Genomic DNA, 26,201 nt, shown 5'->3' on the forward strand with positions numbered 1-26,201 from the left:
TCCCCGTCAGGCCTGATACTCAACTCGAGCCTTTGCACGGCCCTGTTGAAGGTGTTGGCCCGAGTGGAGCCGTCGGAATTGGGCAGTTTCCTCTTGGAGCGGTGGTCAGCCCCACCGGCGCCCTTGCCCCGCTCGATGGTGCCGTGGGTGGCAGCGACTGGCAAGGGCTGAGGGTACTCGTGGCTAAAAGTCGAGGGCGGGTCTTCGACGTGGATTTCAATATCATGGTGAGCTTGATGGTGGAGCTGGGCGGGTCGCGTGATGTCGACGCCGACGGAACGCAGGAGCGAAGTGGTGGTGGTGGAGGAGGAGGAGGTGTTGGGGATTCTACAGATGCCGGCGCTCCATCCGTTCTGGTCGACTAGCAGCGGGTAGGCGCTGCGCATGATGGTGCTTCATCCCTTCTTCGAGGGTACGACCAGAAAGCTAGGCATGGGCACGCACGCAAGGGAGGAGGAGGTTCCACTCCTGGCGATTTTGGGTTATTCCACTCTAGCTCTCCCTCCGCCCACGGGGCATCGAGCACCACTTCCTAAGAAATCGTCGTCTTGTTTCTGCAGACTTAAAGAGTCACCAAAATCTTTGGATTTCCCTCAGTTAAAATAACTTCATTGGATACAAAATACTCGACAGGGGAATGCCCATTTCCAACGTGAGTTTTAACACAATAAGGACCACTGACACTAAAATCTATTTTCGGTCAATTATTACGCAAATCTGTTCACTGGAACGAAAATGAGACCATATAAATACACACTCCTCTCATGGCAAGCTTACTAACATTGTTATCTCCACCCAGAAATAAATAAACCCTCTCAGATGAAAATGACTTCAAAAAAGAAATTCATGCCATCACAGAAGTAGAAATAATACAAATATAGAAAATTACAAATATTGCAGATTCATTAAGGTACAAAAAAAAAAAAAAAAAAAGCAAGTAATGCAAATGAACGCTTTTACTTTGTCCGAGATTACATAAATTCTCATCACATGTAAGTGTACGTATGTCTGTATACGTATCTATACAATCATTCAAATATTAATATTTTACACATGCATAACTTTACGGATAGGATGGATGTATTAATTTTGCTGACAGAACAATAGAGCGAGACGAATGAATAATGGTTTTATATATATATATATATATATATATATATATATATATATATATATATATACACATATATATCATATATAGATTATATATATACATACATACTAATAATTTATTAATTATTACAATCATCTATGAACATACTATGCAAATATTTTATATGTTACTCAGTTTCTGAATACGTGTGTTTATTTATTTATATTAAGGATTGTTTGTGTAACACACACACACACACACACACACACACACACATATATATCTATATATATATATATATATATACACACACACATATATACATACATACTTACATACCTGGGTGTCTTTAGCTGCTTACATCAGATATGTCTGTGTTTAAAGATGGTTAAATGGCAGAAGTTGTTAACTAACTTCCGGCTGCTAGCCGATTAACTGTTCAACTATTAACTTGTTAAATCAGTAACGGATGGCAATAGGAAAGAGGACAATGAAAACCTATAATTTTTTTTTTTTTTTAAGTTAGGGATTCTCGGGAAAGAATACAGTTGTCAATTTTGCCTTTTTATTATCATATCTAAAGTATTACTACCCCCAGTAGGTATAGGATGATCTTGGTGCGTTTTATGAGTCCTGTGATTGTGGAGGTTCAGGACTAACTGTGGGGCAGGTGAAAAATTTGAGTCAAGAACTTGTTTTAAATACAGGTATTCAAGTAGAAGGCTTTCATGATGCGATAGGCTTATTTGAAATAGAGGGTACTAGATTTAAAATAGAAAAAGGGGCCATGTTTTTGAAAGATGGTAAGGAACCTAACTTTACACTTTACAGAATTTAGTTAGGGTAAGATCGAGTTGAAATGTGACCGTTTTAAATGTGGAGGGCACTTCGAGGAGTGAAATATTTTTATGTACAGAAATATATATATATATATATATATATATATATATATATATATATATATATATATATATATATATAATAGTGTAAATAAAAATAGATTGGACAGAAAGCCCAACAGAATACACTGGACACACACATAATGCTTTATTTTAACATTTATGTGAAAGCACAACAGAATACATTTGACGCAAAGCTAAATATTGTCACGTTGTAACGAAACTATTACAAAAGGAACTTGCTAGAATCTGTTTTGATTCGGTTAACCTGGGTGAAGAATTTCAATGTAAGTCTAGGATTATTTTCTTTTGACCCGTGTCATAAAACGTTTGTTTCAGAAGGAATTGAAAGATACAATAAAGAGAATTACTAACAAGTAGATTTCGATTTTAATGTTGACCGCTCTGTGACCTCCCGACCCCTTAAGACTTCTACCCACCATTTATATACTAGGTCCTTACTTCTGTATATCTAAGTTGCTGTGGCCGAGTCTTGGTAATAAGACGAAAGTACTTAGCATCACCAATGTTTCAATTTTCCTTCGTAGCTGTAACTTTCTTAATATATATATATATATATATATATATATATATATATATATATATATATATACATACACACACTATATATATATATATATATATATATATACTATATCATACACACACACACACACACACACACACACAGAGTAAAGGGTCCGAACAGGACCGAAAGTACTTGGCTATCTCGCTTTCATTTTCCTTCGTGGCAAAAAACCTTTATTTATACATAGCATCACGTTTTATATACTTCGTGATCAAGTTACTCATATATATATACACATATATATATATATAGATATATCTATATATCTCTATATAGATATAGTATATTTATATATTATATATATGTATATATATATATTATATATATAAATATATATATATATATATATATACACCACACACACACACCACACACACAACACACAATATATATTAGTTAATTATATATATACTAATATAATTATATATATACATACATACAGATATAGTAATGACTGGTAAAAATGCTCTGTTACAACAGAATTCCATCTAATAAAAGGAGCCCACAAAAACGCCAAAATATAGAAAGTAAGTACTATATTTCAGACTGCTGTCTCTTCTTCAAGTGAATAATGAATGAGAAAAGTTACAGAAAAGGCGGTATTTATACCAAGAGATCCATCCACAGGTAGCACGTTTTTCTAAGTTACCTCCTCCGATAATTCTTCTTTAATCTTCTTAAGCGTTGGTTGACGGAAGATTTTCATCAATGATATCTGAAACCCAGGTGCCCTCTCAGATACCATTGATGAAATCTTCCTACAACCAACTCTTAAGAAGATTAAAGAAGAATTATCAGAAGGGGTGACTTAGAAAAACGTGCTACCTGTGGATGGATCTCTTGGTATAAATACCACCTTTTCTGTAACTTTTCTCAGTCATTACTTACCTGAAGAGAGAGACACCAGTCTCTGAAATATAGTACTTACTTTCTATATTTTGGGGTTTTTATGGGCTCCTTTTATTATATATATTATATCATATATTATAATTATATCATATATCATTAATTATATTCATATATATATATATATTATATTATATAATATTTATATAAAAATTACTTCTTTTCAGGAGTACTTGGTAGCTTTTTCTATTCTTTTCCCGTGCGGGACTCTGCCCTGCAAAAGTTAAAGAAGGTAGAATTATTGTCGTCCACAGATCCATATTTCCGTGGAATTTGGCCACGACGATGCGGCCCAGCAGCAGAGCTTACATTTGAATTGTAAAACTTTTATTGTCATTGGCCGCTTCAGTAATATACTGCCCGGAAGCAAAAATTGGAAAGGGGAAATGATGCTGCTTCCCATTCATTCATATGTGCATACATGCATACATATATAATATATATACATATATATACGGTCACATCACAAGTAACACGTGCTGGCTCATATATATATATATAATATAAACATGTAAATATTCACTCCTCGAAGTGCCCTCCACATCCTGCTGGTTAACCTCATCCACCCATCAACATATAAAACCGTAATATTTCAACTCGATCTTAACTTACCCATGTTTCACACCTTACCCTAACTAAATTCTATAAAGTGCCAAGTAAGGTTTCTTGCCATCTTTCGGCTGTTTCAAATCTAATAGCCTCTATGACAAAAAAACATATGCCTATCGCAACATGAAAACCTACTACTTGCATAACATGTATGTAGAAATCGGCACCACTTCGTTTAACTATCGCCTTGCAAAATGTTTTCTTCCGCCATAAGGTCTTGCAAACAGACAAGATCTTGACTCAAATTTTCCATTGCCCAACTCAACTGTTAGTCCTGAATCTCCACAATCACAGGACTCACAAAACGCACCAAAATCCTATATCTACTGAGTAGTAATGCTTTCAATAAGTAAATAAAAAGGTAAACAAATAAAAAAGGTAAAACTAATAATGGTCTGAGTATTCATTTCCGAAAATTCCATAAGAATTTGCGAATGACTAACTTGAAAATGAAAATTCTATACTTTTGAAGGCCACATTCTTTCATTTGTATTAATAAAAAGAGGTTAAGATGTAAAAGAAAATGGTCCCCGGTGGATAATTTATTGAGCATTGACCTCTATGTATGAAACTAACCTCTCTTCACATTGGCTTCATTAGTTAAAATTGCATCTCACGTATAAATTTTCTATCTTGGAAGTGATTTAACATTACGGACAGTTATATTCCAGCGTAACCTCAATATTAGCGGCTCAATATACACAGAGTGTAAACTAAGAGATAAAACGGACAAACAATCAATGAATAGTCCGCAATAATGGCTGACCGTGTCTATTTTATTCTGACCGTGTCTTATTTATGAGGGACACCAGCTGACAGTACTTCAATAACATTGATCAAATGACAAGAAAATTCATACGAGAGAGAGAGAGAGAGAGAGAGAGAGAGAGAGAGAGAGAGAGAGAGAGAGAGAGAGAGAGAAATTTCGAGCCTTATGCATTTACATTTCTTCCGTTCTTGAACACCTTCTGATGATAAAGCCTTGACCTGACCAGTGGGCACAGAAAATTAGACATGAATCGCAAAGAAGTCAAGTCAAAGAATGCTGATGAGACTCCGTGATCCTTAAGTGGCAGCGAGAGTCGATTCTGTTTTACCAACTTTATTTATTTACACCTCTGCCACAAACCTTCCTGAGAATGTCTTGACTCCTTACCTGCAGACCCCTTTTTCAGTTACTGGGAAGTCCTGACTCCTTATTAAACAGACTCCTTTTTCAGCCAGAGACAAGACGTCCTGACTCCTTGCCAAAACAGACCCCTTTCAGTCACAGAAAGTAAGTCCTGACTCCTAACCAAAAGAGACCCCTATTAAAGTATTTGTAGACGAACAACAAACAATAAGAGGTTCTACGTCAACTAAAATGAAAGCCAGACACCACCTCCACTGATCAACGAGGCTCATCAAGAGCACTGTCATGACGAAACTCCTCCACATCAAAGGAAGATACTCATACAAATAGCATCGGATTTAAAACATAAGGACACGCGCGCACACACACTATATACATACATATACATATATATGGTATATATAAATATTATATACATATATATATATATATACATATACACATATATATATATATATATATATATATATATATATATATATATATATATACATAGAAATATATATATATATATATATGCATAACTGAATCACGAAAGTTTGGAACGTGATAAATCCATAAATAAAGGTATAAGCCATTGTTTACCTTTCGTTTTCGTTTTTGGTATATTTTACTCTATAATAATAATAATAATAATAATAATAATAATAATAATAATAACCACTGTATACAACGCTGAGGTTCAATAGGAGAGAGAGAGAGAGAGAGAGAGAGAGAGAGAGAGAGCGCAAAAGCATGTCAAGTGATCCTCAAACCTCCATCCTGCGTTGAAAAAAGACTAACAAAAGGATACGCCCAAACAAGTTGGGGGGAGCGTCCTAAAATCTTTCAGAAATTTTCTTATTCCACGAACAACATTATCTTCCTAGTATTTTACTCTTCTTAACCATCACGTGTCATTAAATTTTCATACTTTCATTTTCCATTTATATAAACACCTATCTATCGGAAAGGAACGTGAGTCATAAAGATGTTAACTTTTATACAAAAAATAGATCAAACAATCATCTGCCTTTCGACAAACAATGATTTCAACCAAAGAAAAGAAAGACCCAAAGACTGGAACCAAATTTGCAAATAATTTCCAACTATTATGGTCGACCTTACTCCAGGGCATTCTACGTCTGCCTACCTTTCTTACATATCACTACGCATGATAAAACGCTCTGTATCCCTATCTTCAAGTAGTAACCTTGGTCTACAACGTTCGTCTACGTGCAATGAACACTACCCCAGTGCCATGTCTGTCTTCACTGGCCTGTATGTACGTATGCTGAACATACGATACCTTAGTCCGAACTTTTAGGTGTTACTATCCCTAGGGATATTACTGCGATAAATATTCCCGCCAAATGGTCTGTAAGGATATACTAACGTGTGTATACTATATATACAAACATACAATATATACACATATAAAAATCTACACATACATACATACATATACAACACACGAGTATAATGTGCACACGTTTAAACCAAGGTTTAATTAAACAAAAGCTACCAAATTGCTCGATCTCGTGTGTTTCACTCTCTCTGCTAATTTCACGGTGTCTTCTCTCTCCATCCTTTAACATTTCCTTTTGTTATTCTCTTGTTCCCTCACTCCATCCTTAACTACATCCGAAGTGCCTTTGTGACTCGTAAGGGGAAGGGGGCGTGGATTTGGTGGGCGAAACAAAGACGCCGCTCCAATGTAAATGAGAGAGAGAGAGAGAGAGAGAGAGAGAGAGAGAGAGAGAGAGAGAGAGAGAGGAATTCGTTAGTTCTGACGATGAAAGATTTCTTCTTCTCTCTCAGGTTATTTAAGGGGCAAAAGTCGTGATTTTTGTGGGAGCAAACTCTCTTTCGTTCACAGCCGGAATCCTCATTACTAAAAGGAACCTTTCTGCAGAAAATGCAACGCTTGGCATAACGTTAAGCGGACTCTCAGAGAGCAAAGGCTGAGCACAATGGTCCTATTTCTCTCTCAGGAATTCCCCCCAACGATGGCAGTCGAAGAGAAAGAGTCAATGAATACGAATGCAAGGTCAACACGTGTAGTAACTTCTCGTATGGAAATGAACGACCGTGCTAATATTTTCATTCGGCTCTGCCTCTCCACACACAAAATTAGACCGCATATATATATATATATATATATATATATATATATATATATATATATATATATATATATATATATATAATTTTTTTTTTCACATACATACAAATACACACACACACACTATATATATACATATAACATAATATATATATATATATATATATATATATATATATATATATATATATATATATATATATATATATATATATATAATATATAGTCGTCATCATCATCATCAGTTTCCAGTCACTGCAAGACAAAGCCTCAGACATGTCCCTTCCACTCCCTTCTGCTTATGGTCTTTCTATACCATTCTATAAGCGCAAATTTACTTTGCTCGTCAATCCATCGTCTCCATCGTCTTCACTTCCTTCCCCTGCTTCGTTTGCATATATATATATATATATATATATATATATATATATAGTTATATATATATATATGCACATACACATACATGTATGTCGTACGTAATCATCAGATTGTATATTGCTTAAGCAAGAAATATTTCATTACATTTAAATGACACAACAGTGGTGTACTAACGTTCAATAGTCGAGTGGCTCTCCCGAACCCCAAAACCTATTAGTTTCACGAAACCACTTGCATATCGTTAAACTGATGATGGATCTGGATCTTCAAATCATGCTGCAGCAGACTTATCCAACTCTTCTTGGCCATCTTCTTATTCCGAGTAGGGATCACATCACCATTTAACTTACTTGTTCGTGTATTTGATCATTTTACCCAGATCATCTATGGAAGATGCCCTTCAGATGATATAGGGTCTGAAGCGAAATGATCGACACTTATTCTAGCAACCGCCACACAGCAAATAATTCCAAGAATTTGCAGTACTATTTCATCATACTAACTAGACAACTGCTGTACCCGGCACCTTCCAAAGCAAAAAGGGTTAACAATGTTGCCACCCACAACCCAAAATGGTCACCACCAAACTGATCAGTCAACCTCTAAATTTACTCATATTTGTAAGACATATTTCGGAGCCGTCCCGCCAACATAGCACACTCATGAACACACAAAGCCAACAAAGCCAGTACTTTACTTTTTTTTTTTTAATTAAAGTAAATATCGGCTCCCGAAATCATTATCATCTATCGACAGTGGGTAACAAATGCTACAGCCAACCACGACTAGTTTCAGTGATATCGGCTATGGATACTATCGCCAACTCAAATGAATATAGAACAAGCAAATCTTTCATTTGAGCAAAATATTTAGAAAACTCAGTTTAAAACATTTCTGTCTTCGGGAAATATTTACTGTTCCCGTCTGGTTTTCTGATTTGGGTCAAAATGAAACGGGAATGTTACACTGATCATCAAAAACTATTTTTCTGGATGAACGCTCCTACTAATATACATACACACGCATATTATATGTATGTATATATATTATATATATATATATATAATATTATATACATATATATATATTATATATATTATATATATACATATATATCTATATATATATATATATATATATTGATTATATTTATATATATATATATATATATATATAAAATATAAAAGAGAGAGAGAGAGAGTAGAGAGAGAGAGAGAGAGAGAGAGAGAGAGAGAGAGAGAGAGAGCAGTCAAAGGAAATGGGTTTAATTCATGGTCTAGTGATAACCTTCATTAAAGGTGTTCCCTCCTCTAAGGGGACTTTCATTCATTCTAAAGGCATTAAGTGATGGTATCGTGATCTGCTTAATTAAGAGGCTTTTATGGGGTGGGGGGAAGGGGGGGGGGGTAGGGAGGGAGAGAGGGAGAGGGAGAGAGAGAGAGAGAGAGAGAGAGAGAGGAGAGAGAGAGAGAGAGAGAGAGAGAGGGAATAACCTGTAACAGGTTTATCAAGATGCTTGTGGCACTTTCCAAATCTGGTTTGGTAGGTATAGGAACACGGGGGAATATGTTGCTGAAATGTAAGTTATCTAGTATTTCTCTCTCGTCCGCGCTCGCCCACAGATCTACACAGAAAACTATGCTTAGCACTCTTTTAAAAACATGAGCTGCTAATAGAATGGGGGGTGGGGGGGAGTTATGGAATTTGCATACATTTACAAGACTAGCACGCCTTCCGCCTGAATTTCACCGCCATTTTGTATGTGCCATTTATCCAATCCTCCATATGTGGCAACTCACATTTCCACACAACTTTAACATAATAATTCAAGTCAACTTTAACATAATAATTCAAGTCAACTTTAACATAATAATTCAAGTCAACTTTAACATAATAATTCAAGTCGGGTTAACTATGTCCTGTGAAGGGGCAAGTCACTTATAAAATGCTTGGTAATAATACAAGATGGGTTAGAACGAACACTGTATAAGAAATGAGAATAAAGGCCGAATCCGCCAAAAAAGATTGAATGGTCTATATCGATTCTGGGTTTTGGAATTCCGCCTTCTTTTCGGGTAAGCAACGACAGTATTCTGTCAATGCAATGGAAGTGGCTCGCTCAACAGATAACCAAAATGATTTCTATGAATTTTTTTTTCTTCAGCTGCAAATAAATAATGAACCATCTCTATCTTTAACACACTTTCTGCGATATAGGGATCTCTCTCTCTCTCTCTCTCTCTCTCTCTCTCTCTCTCTCTCTCTCTCTCTCTCTCTCTCTCTCTCTCTCTCACCTATTCGGACAAGCGTCTATTTTCGAAAGTATTTTAGCCTTTCTTCCTTCAAGATAAAGATATATGAAGGCCTTCAGGGTTAAGCCTTACCATTCTTCCTTCATCTTTTTTCCGGCCTGGATTAGAAAATGAAGTTGGTTGCCTTCCCCACTGGCCTTCGCTCTTAAGAAAACAGCACGAAACGACTTCTGGGACTTCCTCCTCCTCCTCCTCCTCCTCCTCCTCCCCGTAGATTCATCACGGCGGAATATCCTTCCTTCTCTCACCTCCCTCCCTCCACCCATCCCTATACCTTACTCCTTTCCCGGTGACCTTCCTCTGGAATTGTCTAGGTGTGCATATCCGGATATGCAAATCTGTTAGTAAATCACGGGGGTCGAATCATGAATATTCGGATGAAGGACTTAATTAAACGCATTCATTACATCGGTAATCGGACCATATCTTGTTTGAGGTGTCTTCTGCTTTACTGGTTAAGTGCAACTTTCATTCTCTTTTCCTTTTGGTCTCTTCTTTAAGCAATGTTGTCATTTTCTGTCATTTGCTTCCCCTCCAACTGTAGTGCGCTTCAGTGATCTATTTTGTATGTCTTCACTATATTTTTTTTTTTATTCACTGGCTTACTAAATCATTAGTACATGTGTGTGTGTGTGTGTGTGTGTGTGTGTGTGTGTGTGTGTGTGTGTGTATATATATATATATATATATATATATATATATATATATATATATATATATATATATACTAAAAATGAATCGTGCTCTTTTCAACCCTAACCCTTTACTGTTCTCATGACCACCGGGCTTGGGTTAGACGATGACTATCGGCATTTATCTCTTGTTATTTGTTGGTAATCAAATTATTTCAAATATACTTCTTGCTTTAAGTATCATTTGTACTTATTTATTGTCAATACTTTCTCTAGACTTAAGGTAACGCCTTTTGCCTTGTTCCGCATACATCATATTTCTCTTTGAATAATAATAATAATAATAATAATAATAATAATAATAATAATAATAATAATAATAATAATAATAATAATAATAATATCATCATCTTGGAATCTATCAAAAAGAATGTTGAGGAATGGCGCCACCAGAAACTGCGCCCTGACGTCCCAGGGCCCATCAAGCTCTTCTACAAGAGGCGGCCCTGCAGGATCCCTTGAAGAAGACAACCGTGGTCTATCGCTACACATGCCCCGTCAGAGGATGCCTCGGCAAATATTTCGGAATGGCCACCATGTGCTTCTCCAAAAGGATATCCTGTCACGCCCAAGAAGGAGCCATTCGTAATCACGCCAGGACTGCCAACAACAAGACAATTAAAAGAAACGATATCATCCCTAATATCGAAATTATTGACCAGGAAACCGACCGCCGCCGCCTTCGCCTCCTGGAACCGCTGCATATTAAGAAGCCGAACTTGAACATCACACAAGAAACGTTTCTCCTCTCCACCGCCGCTCGGAGGACGACCGCGAATAGTCCCACGAACATGCCAACCAGTCAGGAACGTCTGCAAGATGCCAGGAACTCCAGTGCCCATGCCCAGGAACACAAAAGCGCTCGTAACTCGAGAAGAACTGCGACCCTCCGTGCGGGATCCTAGACTAAGCCCGAAACCGGCTCAGCCAATGGGAAATCAACACCTCTAGGCTGATCCGCTATAAACACCGCCACCAAGACACTGCTTACCACCTTTCCCTCAAACTAAAGCTCGCTTCCATTTCCTACTCAGCAATCTCCACTAGGCTGAGTCTCACTACTATGTATAAAGCTTTCTCTCCTACTGATGGGTACCGTAAGGTTCAAAGGGATTGCAATCCTTTCTACAACTAACCGCCAAAAGCACTGTTTTTGTATCTATACAGATAATCCAGCTACGGGCTGCTCTAGGAGCAAGAGCCCGTGCCAGTACAGGCTGGCTTAATCTTCAACAACAACAACAACAACACTGCTTCTTCAGTTCCTCTGCTAACTTTACTCTTTTTTTTCATCTGTCCACCCGCCTGTGGTGTTTTTGTATGGTAACACTGCGTCCCGGGCTTTAGATAGTTACGCTAATTGTAAGTTTTAGGTAAATAACAGGATATCTGGGTGCACATTTGTAACTGAAAAGTGTTTTAATAATTTACTGTATGCGAATTACACCGTTAATATTCGAAATAGGATATTATTATAATCGTTGAATGTAAGCTGAATGTAACTATCTAAAGCCCGGGACGCAGTGTTACCATACAAAAAACCACAGGCGGATGGACAGATGAAAAAAAACAGAGTATAGGCTGAGTCTCACCACTATAAAGCTTTCTCTCCTACTGATGGGTACCGTAAGGTTCAAAGGGATTGCAATCCTGCCTGTAACCCTCTTTCATTTCTACAACTAACCGCCAAAAGCACTGTTTTTGTATCTTTACAGATAATCCAGCTACGGGCTGCTCTAGGAGCAAGAGCCCGTGCCAGTACAAGGCTGGCTTAATCAACAACAGCAACAACACTGCTTCTTCAGTTCCTCTGCTAACTTTACTCTCTTTTTTTTTCCATCTGTCCACCCGCCTGTGGTGTTTGCGTATGGTAACACTGCGTCCCGGGTTTTAGATAGTTACGCTATGTGTAAGTTTTAGGTAATTAAAAGGATATCTGGGTGTACATTTGCAACTGAAAAGTGTTTTAATAATTTACTGTATGCGAATTATACCATTCATATTCGAAACAGGATGTTATTATTAATGTTGAATGTAAGCTGAATGTAACTAACTAAAGCCCGGGACGCAGTGTTACCATACGCAAATACCACAGGCGGGTGGACAGATGGAAAAAAACCGAGTATAGTCCCGATGATGACCTGTAAGGAGGTCAAACAAGTCGACAAAAGAAGAATAATACCAGCAGAAATACGCGGCCACGACCAGCTATACCATCATACCAGATGAACTCCGCTTGAATAAGACCAGTCATTCAGCCTTCCTGAATACCAGTATACAGTATACCAGTCAACGAACCCTGCACGAACACGGACTCGAATATACCAGCCACCAGATTTTTTTTATTTATTTTTTTTTTTAAGCAATTCCGCGCCCTTCCTTGTAAATACCAATTAGAATACTGTCCAGTTCTTATGTTATATATATTATTGAGCCAGAAAAGCGATTAATAAGAATAGAAAAGTTAATGTATAAGATTAACACGCTAAAAACACAGCCATTCTTTTAAAAGAATAATAATAATAATAATAATAATAATAATAATAAAATAATAATAATAATAATAATAATAAAAATATGTAAAACATCCACCAATTACTCTGCCAAAGCCAACGGTTCGGGGCAACTTAACGCTCAAAATTGCATTGAATCTAAACTAATACGAAAACAAATAGGAACGAAATACCTGAACCGAACGAGTGGACATGAGTAAGACTGCTGCTTTGCGCCCTTGAACCAATGATGGGAAAAGGGTGCAGAGCCTTTGCTTGAATAATGAGCTCATCTAACTGCCAGCTTCCAAACTTGAAAAAGAAAACTCCAAGTTCGCTGACCAGGTGTGTGTGTGTGTGTGTGTGTGTGTTTATGGAAAAGAATCGTTAGGTGTACATGCTTGCGCGTTACCTGGGAAGACCTATGCCTGGGCGAATAAGTCTACATTGTGTTGGAGAGGGAGAGGGAGGGAGAGGGAGAGGGAGAGGGAGGGAGGGGAGGTGGAGGGTGGGGAGTGGAGGATGAGGAGAGGGAGAGAGAGAGGGAGAGGGAGGGAGAGGGAGAGAGAGAGGGAGAGGGAGAGGGGAGGGGAGTGGAGGGGAGGGGGTAGGGAGGTTGATTCGTACACTATGCAAATGATGAGAGCGCGGTCACACCTGTGGAAGGTGACACTCGATTCAGTTGCTTGTGAGAAGATGGGGATTGAAATTGAAACTACAGTAGAAGGATTTCGCAACTTCAAAACGTCTCTGTATGGCTTTTCAATCAAACACATCTTCAACGATTGAAATGAAATCGATTCCAAATGAATGAACATCATAATGATCCAAAAAAGAGAGAGAGAGAGAGAGAGAGAGAGAGAGAGAGAGAGAGAGAGAGAGAGAGAGAGAGAGAGTAAAAACACTTGCAAACAACAGATCCAATGACCAATGAACAAACAAGTAAAAGTTGCACTTCAATACGAATGGTAATCAAACTAAATATAATAAGCGCACAAAGAATGCTTCATTATGCATTGTAATGAACGCATCAATAGTCTTGTGATTTAAGTATACATAATGATTTGAAAGATGCCAATGACCTTTGTAACAGCACCTACATGGCTGACTATTTGAATGACACTATACTAGTCTAACAAAAGACAGTCATGCCAACATGAGCAATCTCAAGTAATGGAAACCAAAATAATGAAAGCCGAGACTGAGGACATCAATATGGCTGAAGAGGGGCGCTGGCGGCGAGCCGCATTCTTCCAATGCCATTCTTCATCTTTCAAACCCACAATGATGTTGATCATAATGACGACGAGACTAATTACTCCTCCGTCATTCCAATACACGTGTCAAAGGGCCCTATCCACCCAACCCCAAAAACCCCATCAAATAACCCCAGGGAAGAAAAAATGAGGACCTACCTCGTTGCATGAATTCAAATCGATCAGGTGAGTGTGTACTACTTACCTACTAGTACACTAAATATCATTATTAAAAAAAAATACTATGTATTTTTTGCCAACGTCCTTTTTTAATCTCCTATTGCGCCCAATTTTTATCGATAAATAACCAAGTAAACAATCCATGGCTTAGGTTTGAAAGAAACGCGTCTACATCAGTCATTCGTCTTCCCAGATCGAACACTGGTCTACTCGGTTGACCCGGCGAGCTATCGCTTGCTTGCAAGACAAGAGAGAGAGAGAGAGAGAGAGAGAGAGAGAGAGAGAGAGAGAGAGAGAGAGACCTTACAGACCTTACATCTTGTTCGGGTTGCCCCAGGTCCCTCAGTGTGAGGCACCTCTAATGTCTACCAGAGAGTTGCTAGTACATCTTCCGGTATATTTTGCATCTTCCAATCTTGGATGGTCTGGATGCAGTTTAGATATTTGTCGAGCTTATTCTTAAACACATCTACGCTCACTCCTGATATATTCCTCAGATGAGCTGGCAACGCATTGAATAGACGCTGCATTATCGATGCTGGTGCGTAGTGGATTAATGTCCTGTGTGCTTTCCTTATTTTTCCTGGTATAGTTTTGGGCACTATTAATCTACCTCTGCTTGCTCTTTCTGATATTTTTAGTTCCATGATATTTTCTGCTATTCCTTCTATCTGTTTCCATGCCTGAATTATCATGTAGCGTTCTCTTCTCCTTTCTAGACTATATAATTTTAAGAATTGTAGTCTTTCCCAGTAGTCTAGGTCCTTAACTTCTTCTATTCTAGCTGTAAAGGACCTTTGTACACCTCTCTATTTGTGCAAATATCCTTTTGATAGTGTGGGTACCATATCATATTGCAATATTCAAGTGGACTACGAACATATGTTTTATAAAGCATAATCATGTGTTCAGCTTTTCTTGTTTTGAAGTGCCGTAACAACATTCCCATTTTTGCTTTACATTTTGCCAACAGAGTTGCTATTTGATCATTGCATAACATGTTCCTATTCATCATCACACCAAGGTCTTTAACTGCTTCCTTATTTGTGATGGTCTCATTATTAGGTCCCTTATATGCATATAGCTTTCTTTCTCTGTCTCCATAATTTATTGATTCAAATTTATCAGAGTTAAATACCATCCTATTTACCTCTTCCCAATCATTATACTTTGTTAAGGTCTCTTTGTAGAGCGTTCCTATCTTCGTCACAAGTAATTTCTCTACTTATTCTTGTGTCATCTGCGAAACTACTCACTACCGAATCCTTCACATTATTGTCTATGTCTTAAACAATCATAATAACAAACAGTATTGCAGCTAACACCGTACCTTGCGGCACACCGGATATTACCTTGACTTCATCCGATTTCTCATCGTTTGCAATAACTATCTGTTTTCTGTTGTGTAAAAATTCTTTTAACCATCTTCCTACTTTATCCACGATATTGTGTTTTCTAATTTTCTTCGCTAATATATTATGGTCTACTTTATCAAAAGCTTTTGCAAAGTCTAAATAAAACCACATCTGTTTCATTTCCGCTTTTCATATTTTTGAATATGTTTCTCACGGTGGACTAACAGTTGGGTTTGTGTACTTTTTCCGGGTACGAAACCATGTTGTCCTTTATTAAACAAATTATTTTTTATTAAATGTTTCATAATATTTTTCGTTCATTACCCTTTCATACACTTTCATAATATGTGATGTTAGAATCACAGGCCTATAATTACTTGCCTCTAGTCTTGATCCACTTTTGAAAGTAGGGGTAATATATGCTAATTTGTGCTCATCATAAATCTTGCCTGTATCTACACTTTGTACTTAATAATATTGCAAGTGGCTTTGCGATAGAATGAACTACTTTCTTTAACAAAATAGCAGAATTCCATCAGGCCCTGCAGCAGCTCCATTTTTAATTTCATTAATAGCCTGCACAATATCAACTTCATTAATATCTATGTCAGCTAAATATTCACTATTTTCATCCCTTACTTCTATATCATTATCTTCATTATCTATTCTAGGGGTGAACTCTCTTATATCGTTCTGCCAGTATGTTGCAAAGTTTCCTTTTTTTCATTCGTTAATCTCCCTTCAATTCTCAGAGGGCCTATTTCTATTCTTCTTTTATTCATCTTCTTCGCATATGCGTATAATAGTTTGGGGTTTTGCTTGATATTTATAGGGCTTTTTCTTCCAAGTCCGTTTTTCATTTTCTTTTGATTGTATAATTCTTTTGTTCTGCATTTTCTATCTTACGTTTTAGTTCTATAACTTTCCATGCATTTTTTTTCTTTTGCAAGACCTTTTTTCCACTTTCTGATTTCTGGAACAAGATCCTTCTGTCTCTTGGTATGCATGAATGATGTTTACTTTTCTTCTTCGGTATATATTTTTCCACTATTTTCTCCAATATTTTATATAATATCTCCGTATTTACCTTATGTCATCACTTACGAAAATGTTATCCCAATCTTTGTTTAATTCTTCATTAATTTCTGACCATTTTATATGTTACTGTAGAAGTTGTATTTTCCATATCCTTCCCACTTTTTCATTTCTTGCTTATCTCTATTTTCACTTGCTTTTGGGAATGAAACTGTTTAATTCTATGACATTATGGTCTGAAATATTCGCATTATAAACTATTATTTCTTTAACATAATTCATCTCGTTCACAAATACTAGGTCTAAAGTATTTTCCCTTTCTTGTTGGCAGGTGATTTATTTGTTGAATGTTGTATTCTAGTAGCATATCTAATAGCTTTTCAAATTGCCTCTTATCTTCTGCACTACTATTACTCTCTTTTTATATGTATAAGTACAACCACAATCTCCTATTCGTTCTTTCCATTCTACGAAAGGAAAGTTGAAGTCACCAGATAGAGAATAGTCCAGTCCTTGTGATTTCTACATATATCATCCAATTTTTTTCAATTATTAAGTCAAACTCTTTAGTATTAGGAGGTCTATATATTACTATGTTCATCAATTTTTCAGATTCAAATTCTACCGCTATTAGTTCACATTCTGAGTTACTATATTTCTCATATATTGTTTTCCTTGTTTTTTTGTCTTTCCCATATAGTTGCGCGGTTCCCCTTGATTCCTATTTTTTCTATCTGATCTATAAGTTTGGAACCCTTTTATTTGATCATCATTCCCAGTCTCTTGGGAATACCAGGTTTCACTTATATTCATTATATCTATTTTCTTTTCATTTTGGGTTAGTTCTTCTAAGTACTCTATTTTTCTTTTTGAGTTACTCGTAACTAAACCCTGCGCATTCATCACTATGATGGTTTGCGTGTTTTCTCCTTCATTTAATACTGGTAGTAATAAGGATTTTCCCATGTCTCTTTCCTGTTTCTGGTATGTTGTTCTTTTTTTCATTTCCAGAAATTCTGACATTAAAAAATCCAACTTTTCCATATATTTGATCTTCCTTCATCATAATTATTCATTTTGTGTCTGAATCTGCAATTTTCTCCGTTTCTGCAATATCCTCTTGCATAATAAATACAGTTATTATCTCTTGGGTATAATTTCGGAGCTGATGCTTGAAATTTTTTGCTGACACCTCTGCATATCTCATTGGTTGGTTTGCTTTTCTCTTTTACCTGATATTCTTGATTTCTCTCCTTATTTGTTTCTTTCTTATTTTGGATTTTATTACTTGGTTGGTTATTTATTTGATTATTGATTTCATGGCTACAGGGTGCATATATTTGCATTTTTGTCGAACTTACATCCTTTTCCTTCTTTTAGGTTTTTACATATTTTTGGATGCAGATCTCTGCAATCATCCCCATATCCATCTAAGTATGCACATTTACCATATATTTCATAGTTTTGACATATTCTTAGGATGTTTGTAGTAACATCGCTCCAATCCATCTGGCAATTCCCTCTTTTCAAAAGGTGCAGATTTTGTCTTTCTTGTCTATTTTTTCCTCTTTCCCGTCATTGTATAGATCTGGGGGTAGAGCCTCTTCGGGATTTTGCTTTTCTGTTGTCATATCGTAGTTATTTCTTCGTAGGTATGCTGCTTTATTGCCTCATATGTAGTATCAATGAGTATCTCTGCATCCATACTTTTATCTTGTTCTTTGTTTTCCTTATTTTTTCTGTCATTTCATTTTTGTTTACTTCTCTTCCGTTTTCCTCTTCTTCTTTTTCCTTCTTCTTCTCTTCCTTCTTCTTCTTCATCCTCAACTATTTGTACATTCAATCTTGATTTAATAACATTGTCTATCCATGATAGACATGTTGAACAAAAAATTCTTGTATCTTTTCTCAAATCTTGTATTACCTCAGCACACTGTGGATGGGTCGGAATGTTGCATGCAGCACATTTTATGATTAGGTTTTGTGGATTGACTATGCTATACCAAACCTTACACAGTTTGCATGCTTTTGGCATTCTTTTTTCCTAATGCAAATCACTTAGGATATTCACAAGATTCACCTTATTCATTTTCTTTGTCGGTATATGTTGGTTTATGTATATTTTCTTTATGAGTCTCTTGACCACTTGGATTTTATTTTCGGAACTTCTTCAATTATTTTCAAGATGTTTTCATTAGATTTGTTCCAGTTTGAAGGATTATATCCTTCTAATATATCTATGAATGCTTTTGTATCTTTTTTTGGTTAGGACTGTTGCTGATTTCATAGATGAGAAATGCCAGTTCTTCCTGCTACCTCATTGTATTGCGAATCTGCTAAACACGCCAAATTACGCCACCTCTTCCCGCAGTTGGAACTTACTCCATCTTGTTCTGATTTATAGTATTACACTTGATAACTAACTTAGAAGACGCTTTATCCTACTATTTTACACTAATCTTATCACCGATAGTTCACGAACACTTCTAGATATTTCTCAAATTCTAGTCGTATGTTAAACGTGTGATATCTGTTGATTAATCTGAGTTCACGCGGGTACGTCTCACCAAGCAAGATGGCTACGTTACGAGAGAGAGAGAGAGAGAGAGAGAGAGAGACTTATCTCAGAACATCATCATTAAGGCACTACTTGCCTTTCATGCTGTTGTCTCGGGCGACAAAGAAGCAGCAGCGAGCGCCGCTGGAAGATGAGAGAACCCAAACCTAAAGTCATTTCCTACGGGACGACGCTACTGCAATAATGATCCCAATCTCTGCTGCTTCTAATAGTACACGTGATCAAGAATCCTCGGAAGGCGAGACCTCGAAAAGAATTATATACAGTAATGAGAACATAGTAGGTCTTACATTTATTTATATAAACAAATCTTCAGGGCAGGAAATATGACTGATTAACAGCTAGAAAAAAAATATCAAGAGAAGATACTAACCTTATTTCATCAACGAGAGAGAGAGAGAGAGAGAGAGAGAGAAGCATGCCATAGTTAGGTGTGGGGGATCATACTGGAGCAATAGTCTATGATCTATGACTGGTCTAATGAAAGCAACCCTTGGCGCACGCAAGGCAATGATAACTCTTTCTGAAAAAGTTTTTAGTATCCATGGCGACTATTACCAACAGCTTACTACTTCTGATCTGTCAAAGCTCCAGGTGCCTCTACTTGGTGCGTCACGACTATGGCCTCACCAGTTTCCTCGCTGGACGAGTGGTTTTCGCGCTCGGCTGCCAATCCGGTGGTCCGAAGTTCGAATCCCGGCTCGGCCAACGAACGGAATCAGAGGATTTTATTTCGGTGGTGATAGAAATTCATTTCTCGATATAGTGTGGTTGGGGATTCCACAATAAGCTGTAGGTCCCGTTGCTAGGTGACCAATTGGTTCCTAGCCACGTAAAAATATCTAATCCTTCGGGCAGCCCTTGGAGAGCTGTTAAATCAGCTCAGTGGTCTGGGTAAAACTAAGATATACTTATGGCTCACATCTGGTCATGGATGATAACAAGAATGCTGTTGATGTATCACCAAAGTGTACGCTCGAATGTGTTTGTGTTAAAGGTTACTTTGTTCGTTTGCACCCACAGACATTTTTCATTGTCTACTTCATTTGAAAACTGCTCACAGTTTTCAAATGAGTATAAAGGCCAGGCATGAGAATCGTTAAGTAAAAGATTTAAGTGAATCTTGCAGGCTGTTAACAATACTGCAAATCAGTGTCATAAAGAGAAGAGGACCAAAAGCAAGTCCCAGCGGGACGCCTGATATGACTTAAGGCTGGTTGTCAGAATGCTCCTCCATTAGCTGACGCAGGAAGTGTTCGTCTGGGAAGAAAGTATGTAGCTAGGAACATTTGTCTTGAAGCTTGTAACCTAGCTAGCATTAAGTGCTCAACTTTCACGACAGTTGACGAAACAGAGATGTAATGTCAATTATCACAGCAGTTTCTCGTAGGCTGATTACTGACTGTTTGGTATATTGGATGAGACAGTGAGAAAGATAGATACTCTATTACAAAGATTGGTTTAAAGAAAACGTAAAACTAAAATAACAGCAATTCATTACAAATCAGTTCACTATTACACACGAAATTTTGATTACAGCCATGAGCAGCACATACACAAACTGATTCTATAATGGTACTCGGCTTGCAATAAAATACTATCGATAAATAATACAAGGTGTGCCTGGACCCCTTTCAATGGATTTGCTAGGCGCACACGGCGGCTTCTGAAAGTGCTACGAGGGCCAATTATATAATAATAATGATCATTACAGGATATTAAGACTTGCGGGTATTGAAAAACTGACGATTTAGCAATAGATCAAATAAATCAAATAGATGAAATAAAAAACGTGAATAACTGAAAGGAGAAAATACAAATTTATGAATAAGACCAAGCAGAAAAAAAAAGAATGATTACTAGTCCTATTAGACGTAGTATGAAAGAAAAGATATCTACATCTATTCTCAAAAAGATGAAGAAACTCAAATTTGTGTTGTCCTCAGCCGTCAGTTTCGTCATTCATTACATACACACTGTGTGACAAGGCTGTGTGTACATCAATTCCTCTCCTCCTACGTTGCTGTAACTATGAAACGGGAGACTGGCCGTCTAATTCTGAGCATCTGCAGATGTTCGCTGCAGGTTGCAAGGTCGCCCGCTTAAAGGCCAAAATTCAAACCAATACACAAATATGCGAATCTGCGAAATTTGGGGACCGTGTCAACAGATTTTCATTACCTAGCACAAAAATATGCATATGCGTATGGAGACGGTCCCACCAAACACAAGCTCGAGATTTTATTATAAATTTTGTGCCCATATCTCTCGCCGTTTTTCATGCCATGCTATTTTTCATGCGGAACAATAAAAGATTTTTTGAATACAGAGACAAATCCCCCACAATTAGGGCGTGATTAGAAAGTTAAATTAGAACTGAACCGTACTATGAATCGACTTCCGTGGATGATTGATCTCCCAACATTTTCCACTCATTTTAAAAATTTCCCTAAAACTTGAAAAAGATGTTCACGTATAGTGCCGTTTTCTTATATAATATGATTAATTTACCAATCTGTTACTTGAACAATATAATCATCATCATCATCATCATACTCGTGTTGACTGTCTGTGGCTCGTTACATTAAACACAGCACTGACATAAACACAATGGAAAATACGTTTCATTTCGTCAATGAAACTTATTTTTCACGAAGAATCAAATAATGTTTCATCAAACTCAATATGCGTTTAATTATGACTAAATCTTTGTCTCTGCTATGTTAATAAGATATACAACTATTCCAAGAGAGAGAGAGAGAGAGAGAGAGAGAGAGAGAGAGAGAGAGAGAGAGAGAGAGAGAGAGAGTGTGTACACAACAGCTGCTGGATCCAGAACAGTAAACAAACGATATTAATTACGACATCCGCACTTTCAAGAAGCGAATCATACATAGGAGACCAAACCACGACAAAAGTAAAGGTCTTCAAAATGACTCGCTTCCATCCCTATGCAGAAACATTATCAGAGCTGCGTCGACCTCCTTTGGGGTTGAAAAGGACTTCTTAGAAAAATTAGACATGAATAAGCTATTTTCCTTAGGAAAATTAAACATGAATAAGCTATTTTCCCTATAAAAATTAGACATTAATAAGCTATTTTCCTGAAAATAACTTCTAATGAACACGAACAAAAGCAGAGAGAGAGAGAGAGAAATACAAAAATTAACCAAAGGCAAATTAATATGATAAACATGGATATAAATCGAAGGAACTCATAAAACGGAAAGAAAAAACACGACACTCCATAAATCTTTCAGAGAGAGAGAGAGAGAGAGAGAGAGAGAGAGAGAGAGAGAGAGAGAGAGAGAGAGAGGGGGGGGGGGGGGGGGCACTTCCTAAAAACCGGGCGGGGTGAAATCAAAATCACACAGCACGAGAAGGGACGATGGCAAGAGGAGGAGGAGGAGGAGGGGAGGAGGAGGAAACGACACCCTCCAAAATAACAGAGCGGCGGCGGCTTCCCTTCAAGAGCGATTTCTCCTCCCTCACCTCCACCTCCTCCTTTCCAGTGAAGGCTTCCAGAACCTTCGAAAAGTTGGGCGTTGCTCCCAACACCTTCCTTTTCTCTCTCTCTCAAGAAGTGACGACGAAATTGACCCTACAATCTCTCTTCTTTAACGAAAACGTTCCTTTTTCCTCTCTCAGGCCGCTAAAAGTTGCCCATCCGGTCATCCTTACATATGAGAGAATTCATGACTCAGCTCAAGTAAGCAGGGCATAACCAGTTTCCCCAGTGGGTAAACAAAGGGTTATTTGAAAGCACCCTCAGGGGTGAACAAAAAAGTTGGAGGTAGAATGAAATAGCACCTCCTCAACTTTTGTTGGATGGAACAGCGTCAGTAGGTTTGTCATGTACAGCAGGAATAACAGGCCTAAACCCATCTGCCATTTTTCTTACTGCTTAGTGCTTTTTTTTTATTTAAGGAAGAGTAGACAACATTTCCTCAAGTAAAAATAAGAGAGAGAGGTGTGGTGAAAAATGTAAAAATGGATTCACAAATGAAAGAGAAACAATTTCATGAAAGATTTTACCCACGTGGAGTGAGATGACTTCGTCGAGGCCTTTCCATTGCATTACATAATATATATTCTGACAGAGAAATGAACAACAATACACATCTGGTATTTTTCCCCCTCTCTCCACCTTAGCTGAGGCAACCAAGAGTCGATTAACTACGTCCTCAATTCGCTTTACACGTCAACAGAGGAAAGCGCCTCAGCGGCGTAGTTGGTATGGTATTAGCGTTCCACCTCGGTGGTCGCGGGTTCGATTCTCGGCCATTCCGTCGAGGAGTGAGAGATGTGTGTATTTCTGGTGACAGAAGTTCACTCTCGACGTGGTTCGGAAGTCACGTAAAGCCGTTGGTCCCGTTGCTGAATAACCACTGGTTCCATGCAACGTAAAAGCACCATACAAACAAACAACAGAGGTATCCTGAATTTTAGGGAAGGAGTCAATTCTCCTCTCCTCTCGTTTGGGTCGAGAATTGAATGTGTATTGTATTGTCCAGCTGTGAAGTTACTTTTATCATGATAGTTTAAACCAGACCACTGAGCTGACGATCAGATCAGCTCTCATAGGGCTGGACCACCTGTGAGATATCTGCACTGTTGCCAATCTACAGAGAGAGAGAGAGAGAGAGAGAGAGAGAGAGAGAGAGAGAGAGAGAGAGAGAGAGAGAGAGAGAGAGAGAGAGTCAACAGCTTCCACACCAAGAATTCATTGGATAAGGCAAAACAGAAAAGGTCTTGGAAGATAATTCGACCCTCACCTCGATCCCAAAACATCTCGAGCGTTTTTTCTTTATCCAAACTTATATATAGAGTTTCCGAAACCTGGACACCTCACGTAAAACGATAGATTAAGAGGAGGAAGCTATCGAAAAATCTGAAATAAGACGGGCCATTGTCTCGTACATGCCAAAGATTCGATTTAGAAACGAAGTTCCTAACTAACGAAGAGCGGCTCAAAGTTTTACTGCCTAAAAGTGGAGGGTGGGAAAGGGTGGCACAGCCCCATCCTTCTCCAAGAGGCCGATAAAGGCAAGGCTTGGTTACACACGGGAACAAGAGAACTCTTGGCACAAGTTTCTACACTTGAATTTTATGCTACATAAAGGAAGAATAACAAGATTCGTTAAGATGACGGTCAAAACATGAAGAAATGCATTTTAAACCCGTTAATTATTGATTATTATTATTTATTATTATTTTATTATTATTATTATTATTATTATTATTATTATTATTATTATTGTTCTAAAGGGTCCACAATAATACAAAGTGTAAAAAGTCCGTGTATAATTTTGAAGACCTTACAGATCTGTAAAGTCTTCGAAAATTATACACGGACTTTTTACACTTTGTATTATTGTGGACCCTTTAGAACATTATATATACTCTCGTGATAGAGAGTTTTTCCCTCCCTTATTATTATTATTATTATTATTATTATTATTATTATTATTATTATTATTATTATTATTATTATTATAGCCTTGCTACTTCAGCAATAAACAGTTGCTTACAATAACTACCTCGTTATAGATTCGACCTCCGACAGGCTGAGTGGGAACATCACTACTCGGTCATTTAAATTCTCATGGAGGGGTTTATTATTCAAAGAAAAATGATTGATTGGTTTTAAGAAATTCAGGATGGAGACTCGAACACTGGGCTGGGCTACTTCCAACCAACCAGTGGTTACGACAACGAAAAAAGGCGCTGGAATTGTTGGAAAAGCCAGATAAAAGAGTCTGAAAATAGAGATGAATTCCAAGACACCAAAGACGGCATCGGGAGAAAACCCAAAAGCTGCACTCAGAAGTAACAGTCTACAGAGACTGGACAACGAGAATGAAGACAAGACGTGGGAATGGCGGTAATAGTATAATAATAAAAAAAATGCGTTCAGATACGGCCAAGAGGACGCTGCAAAAACCTTTTAGTAATGCTGATGCTTCCTTCTTTTCTTGCCCGCTTCTTGCAAGTGCAACCAACCCAGAGAAAAAAAGCCGTGCGGTGCCATTAATAAAACAACAAGAACTAATGACACCTTACTAAAAAAAACGTCCTTAAAAAGAGAGGGAAAACTCGACTACTCCTATATAAACGGGATTAACAAAAAAAAAACAGAGTATAAACAGATTATAATCTACATCAAACATAATTCAACTTCTATTCGAGTAGGAGATTGTTTTGTGGGCGAAACAAATAATTTGAGTCTACGAGAAATTCAGTTCGGCCCATTCCAATGATCCCGAAAGGAAAATGCAGGAAGTCTAATATACAATCTGCGGAGCACCGTCGGCAAAATGCCGATGACATCAAATTCGGTTTTATTTGATGCCACACTGATAACCGTAAAAATCTACGAGTCACTGATAGGTATACACACACATACATACAAAAACTATATATAGGTATATATAGATGCGCTTATTTTCTAAAGACTTCCAAGTTTACCACAGATCATTCACAAAGATTACGAAAAAAACTTTCTCAAGGACCCTTCTCGTCATATAGTATACCTTAGTAAGGAAAATAACAAAACATTAATAACTATATATTTTATATATAAAATATATA

The 26,201-nt window shown here is 37.4% G+C and overlaps 1 protein-coding gene across 11 annotated transcripts in view; it reads right to left on the reverse strand.

Moving 5' to 3' along the window:
* Positions 1–26,201, reverse strand: part of LOC135202561 (uncharacterized) — a 356,003-nt gene that overhangs the window by 127,292 nt on the left and 202,510 nt on the right. For 6 of the 11 annotated variants that reach the window (XM_064232050.1, XM_064232045.1, XM_064232049.1 and 3 more), the window contains exon 4: positions 1–724. This exon is cut by the window's left edge and continues 860 nt beyond it. The exons of the other annotated variants lie outside the window; for them this stretch is intronic. In XM_064232050.1, coding sequence (XP_064088120.1) covers positions 1–386 — 386 coding nt within the window. In that variant the 5' untranslated portion in view covers positions 387–724. The remainder of the gene's footprint in view (positions 725–26,201) is intronic. 11 annotated transcript variants of the gene reach the window in all.

This window comes from Macrobrachium nipponense, chromosome 30 (genome assembly GCF_015104395.2).
Source record: "Macrobrachium nipponense isolate FS-2020 chromosome 30, ASM1510439v2, whole genome shotgun sequence".
NCBI lineage: Eukaryota > Metazoa > Arthropoda > Malacostraca > Decapoda > Palaemonidae > Macrobrachium > Macrobrachium nipponense.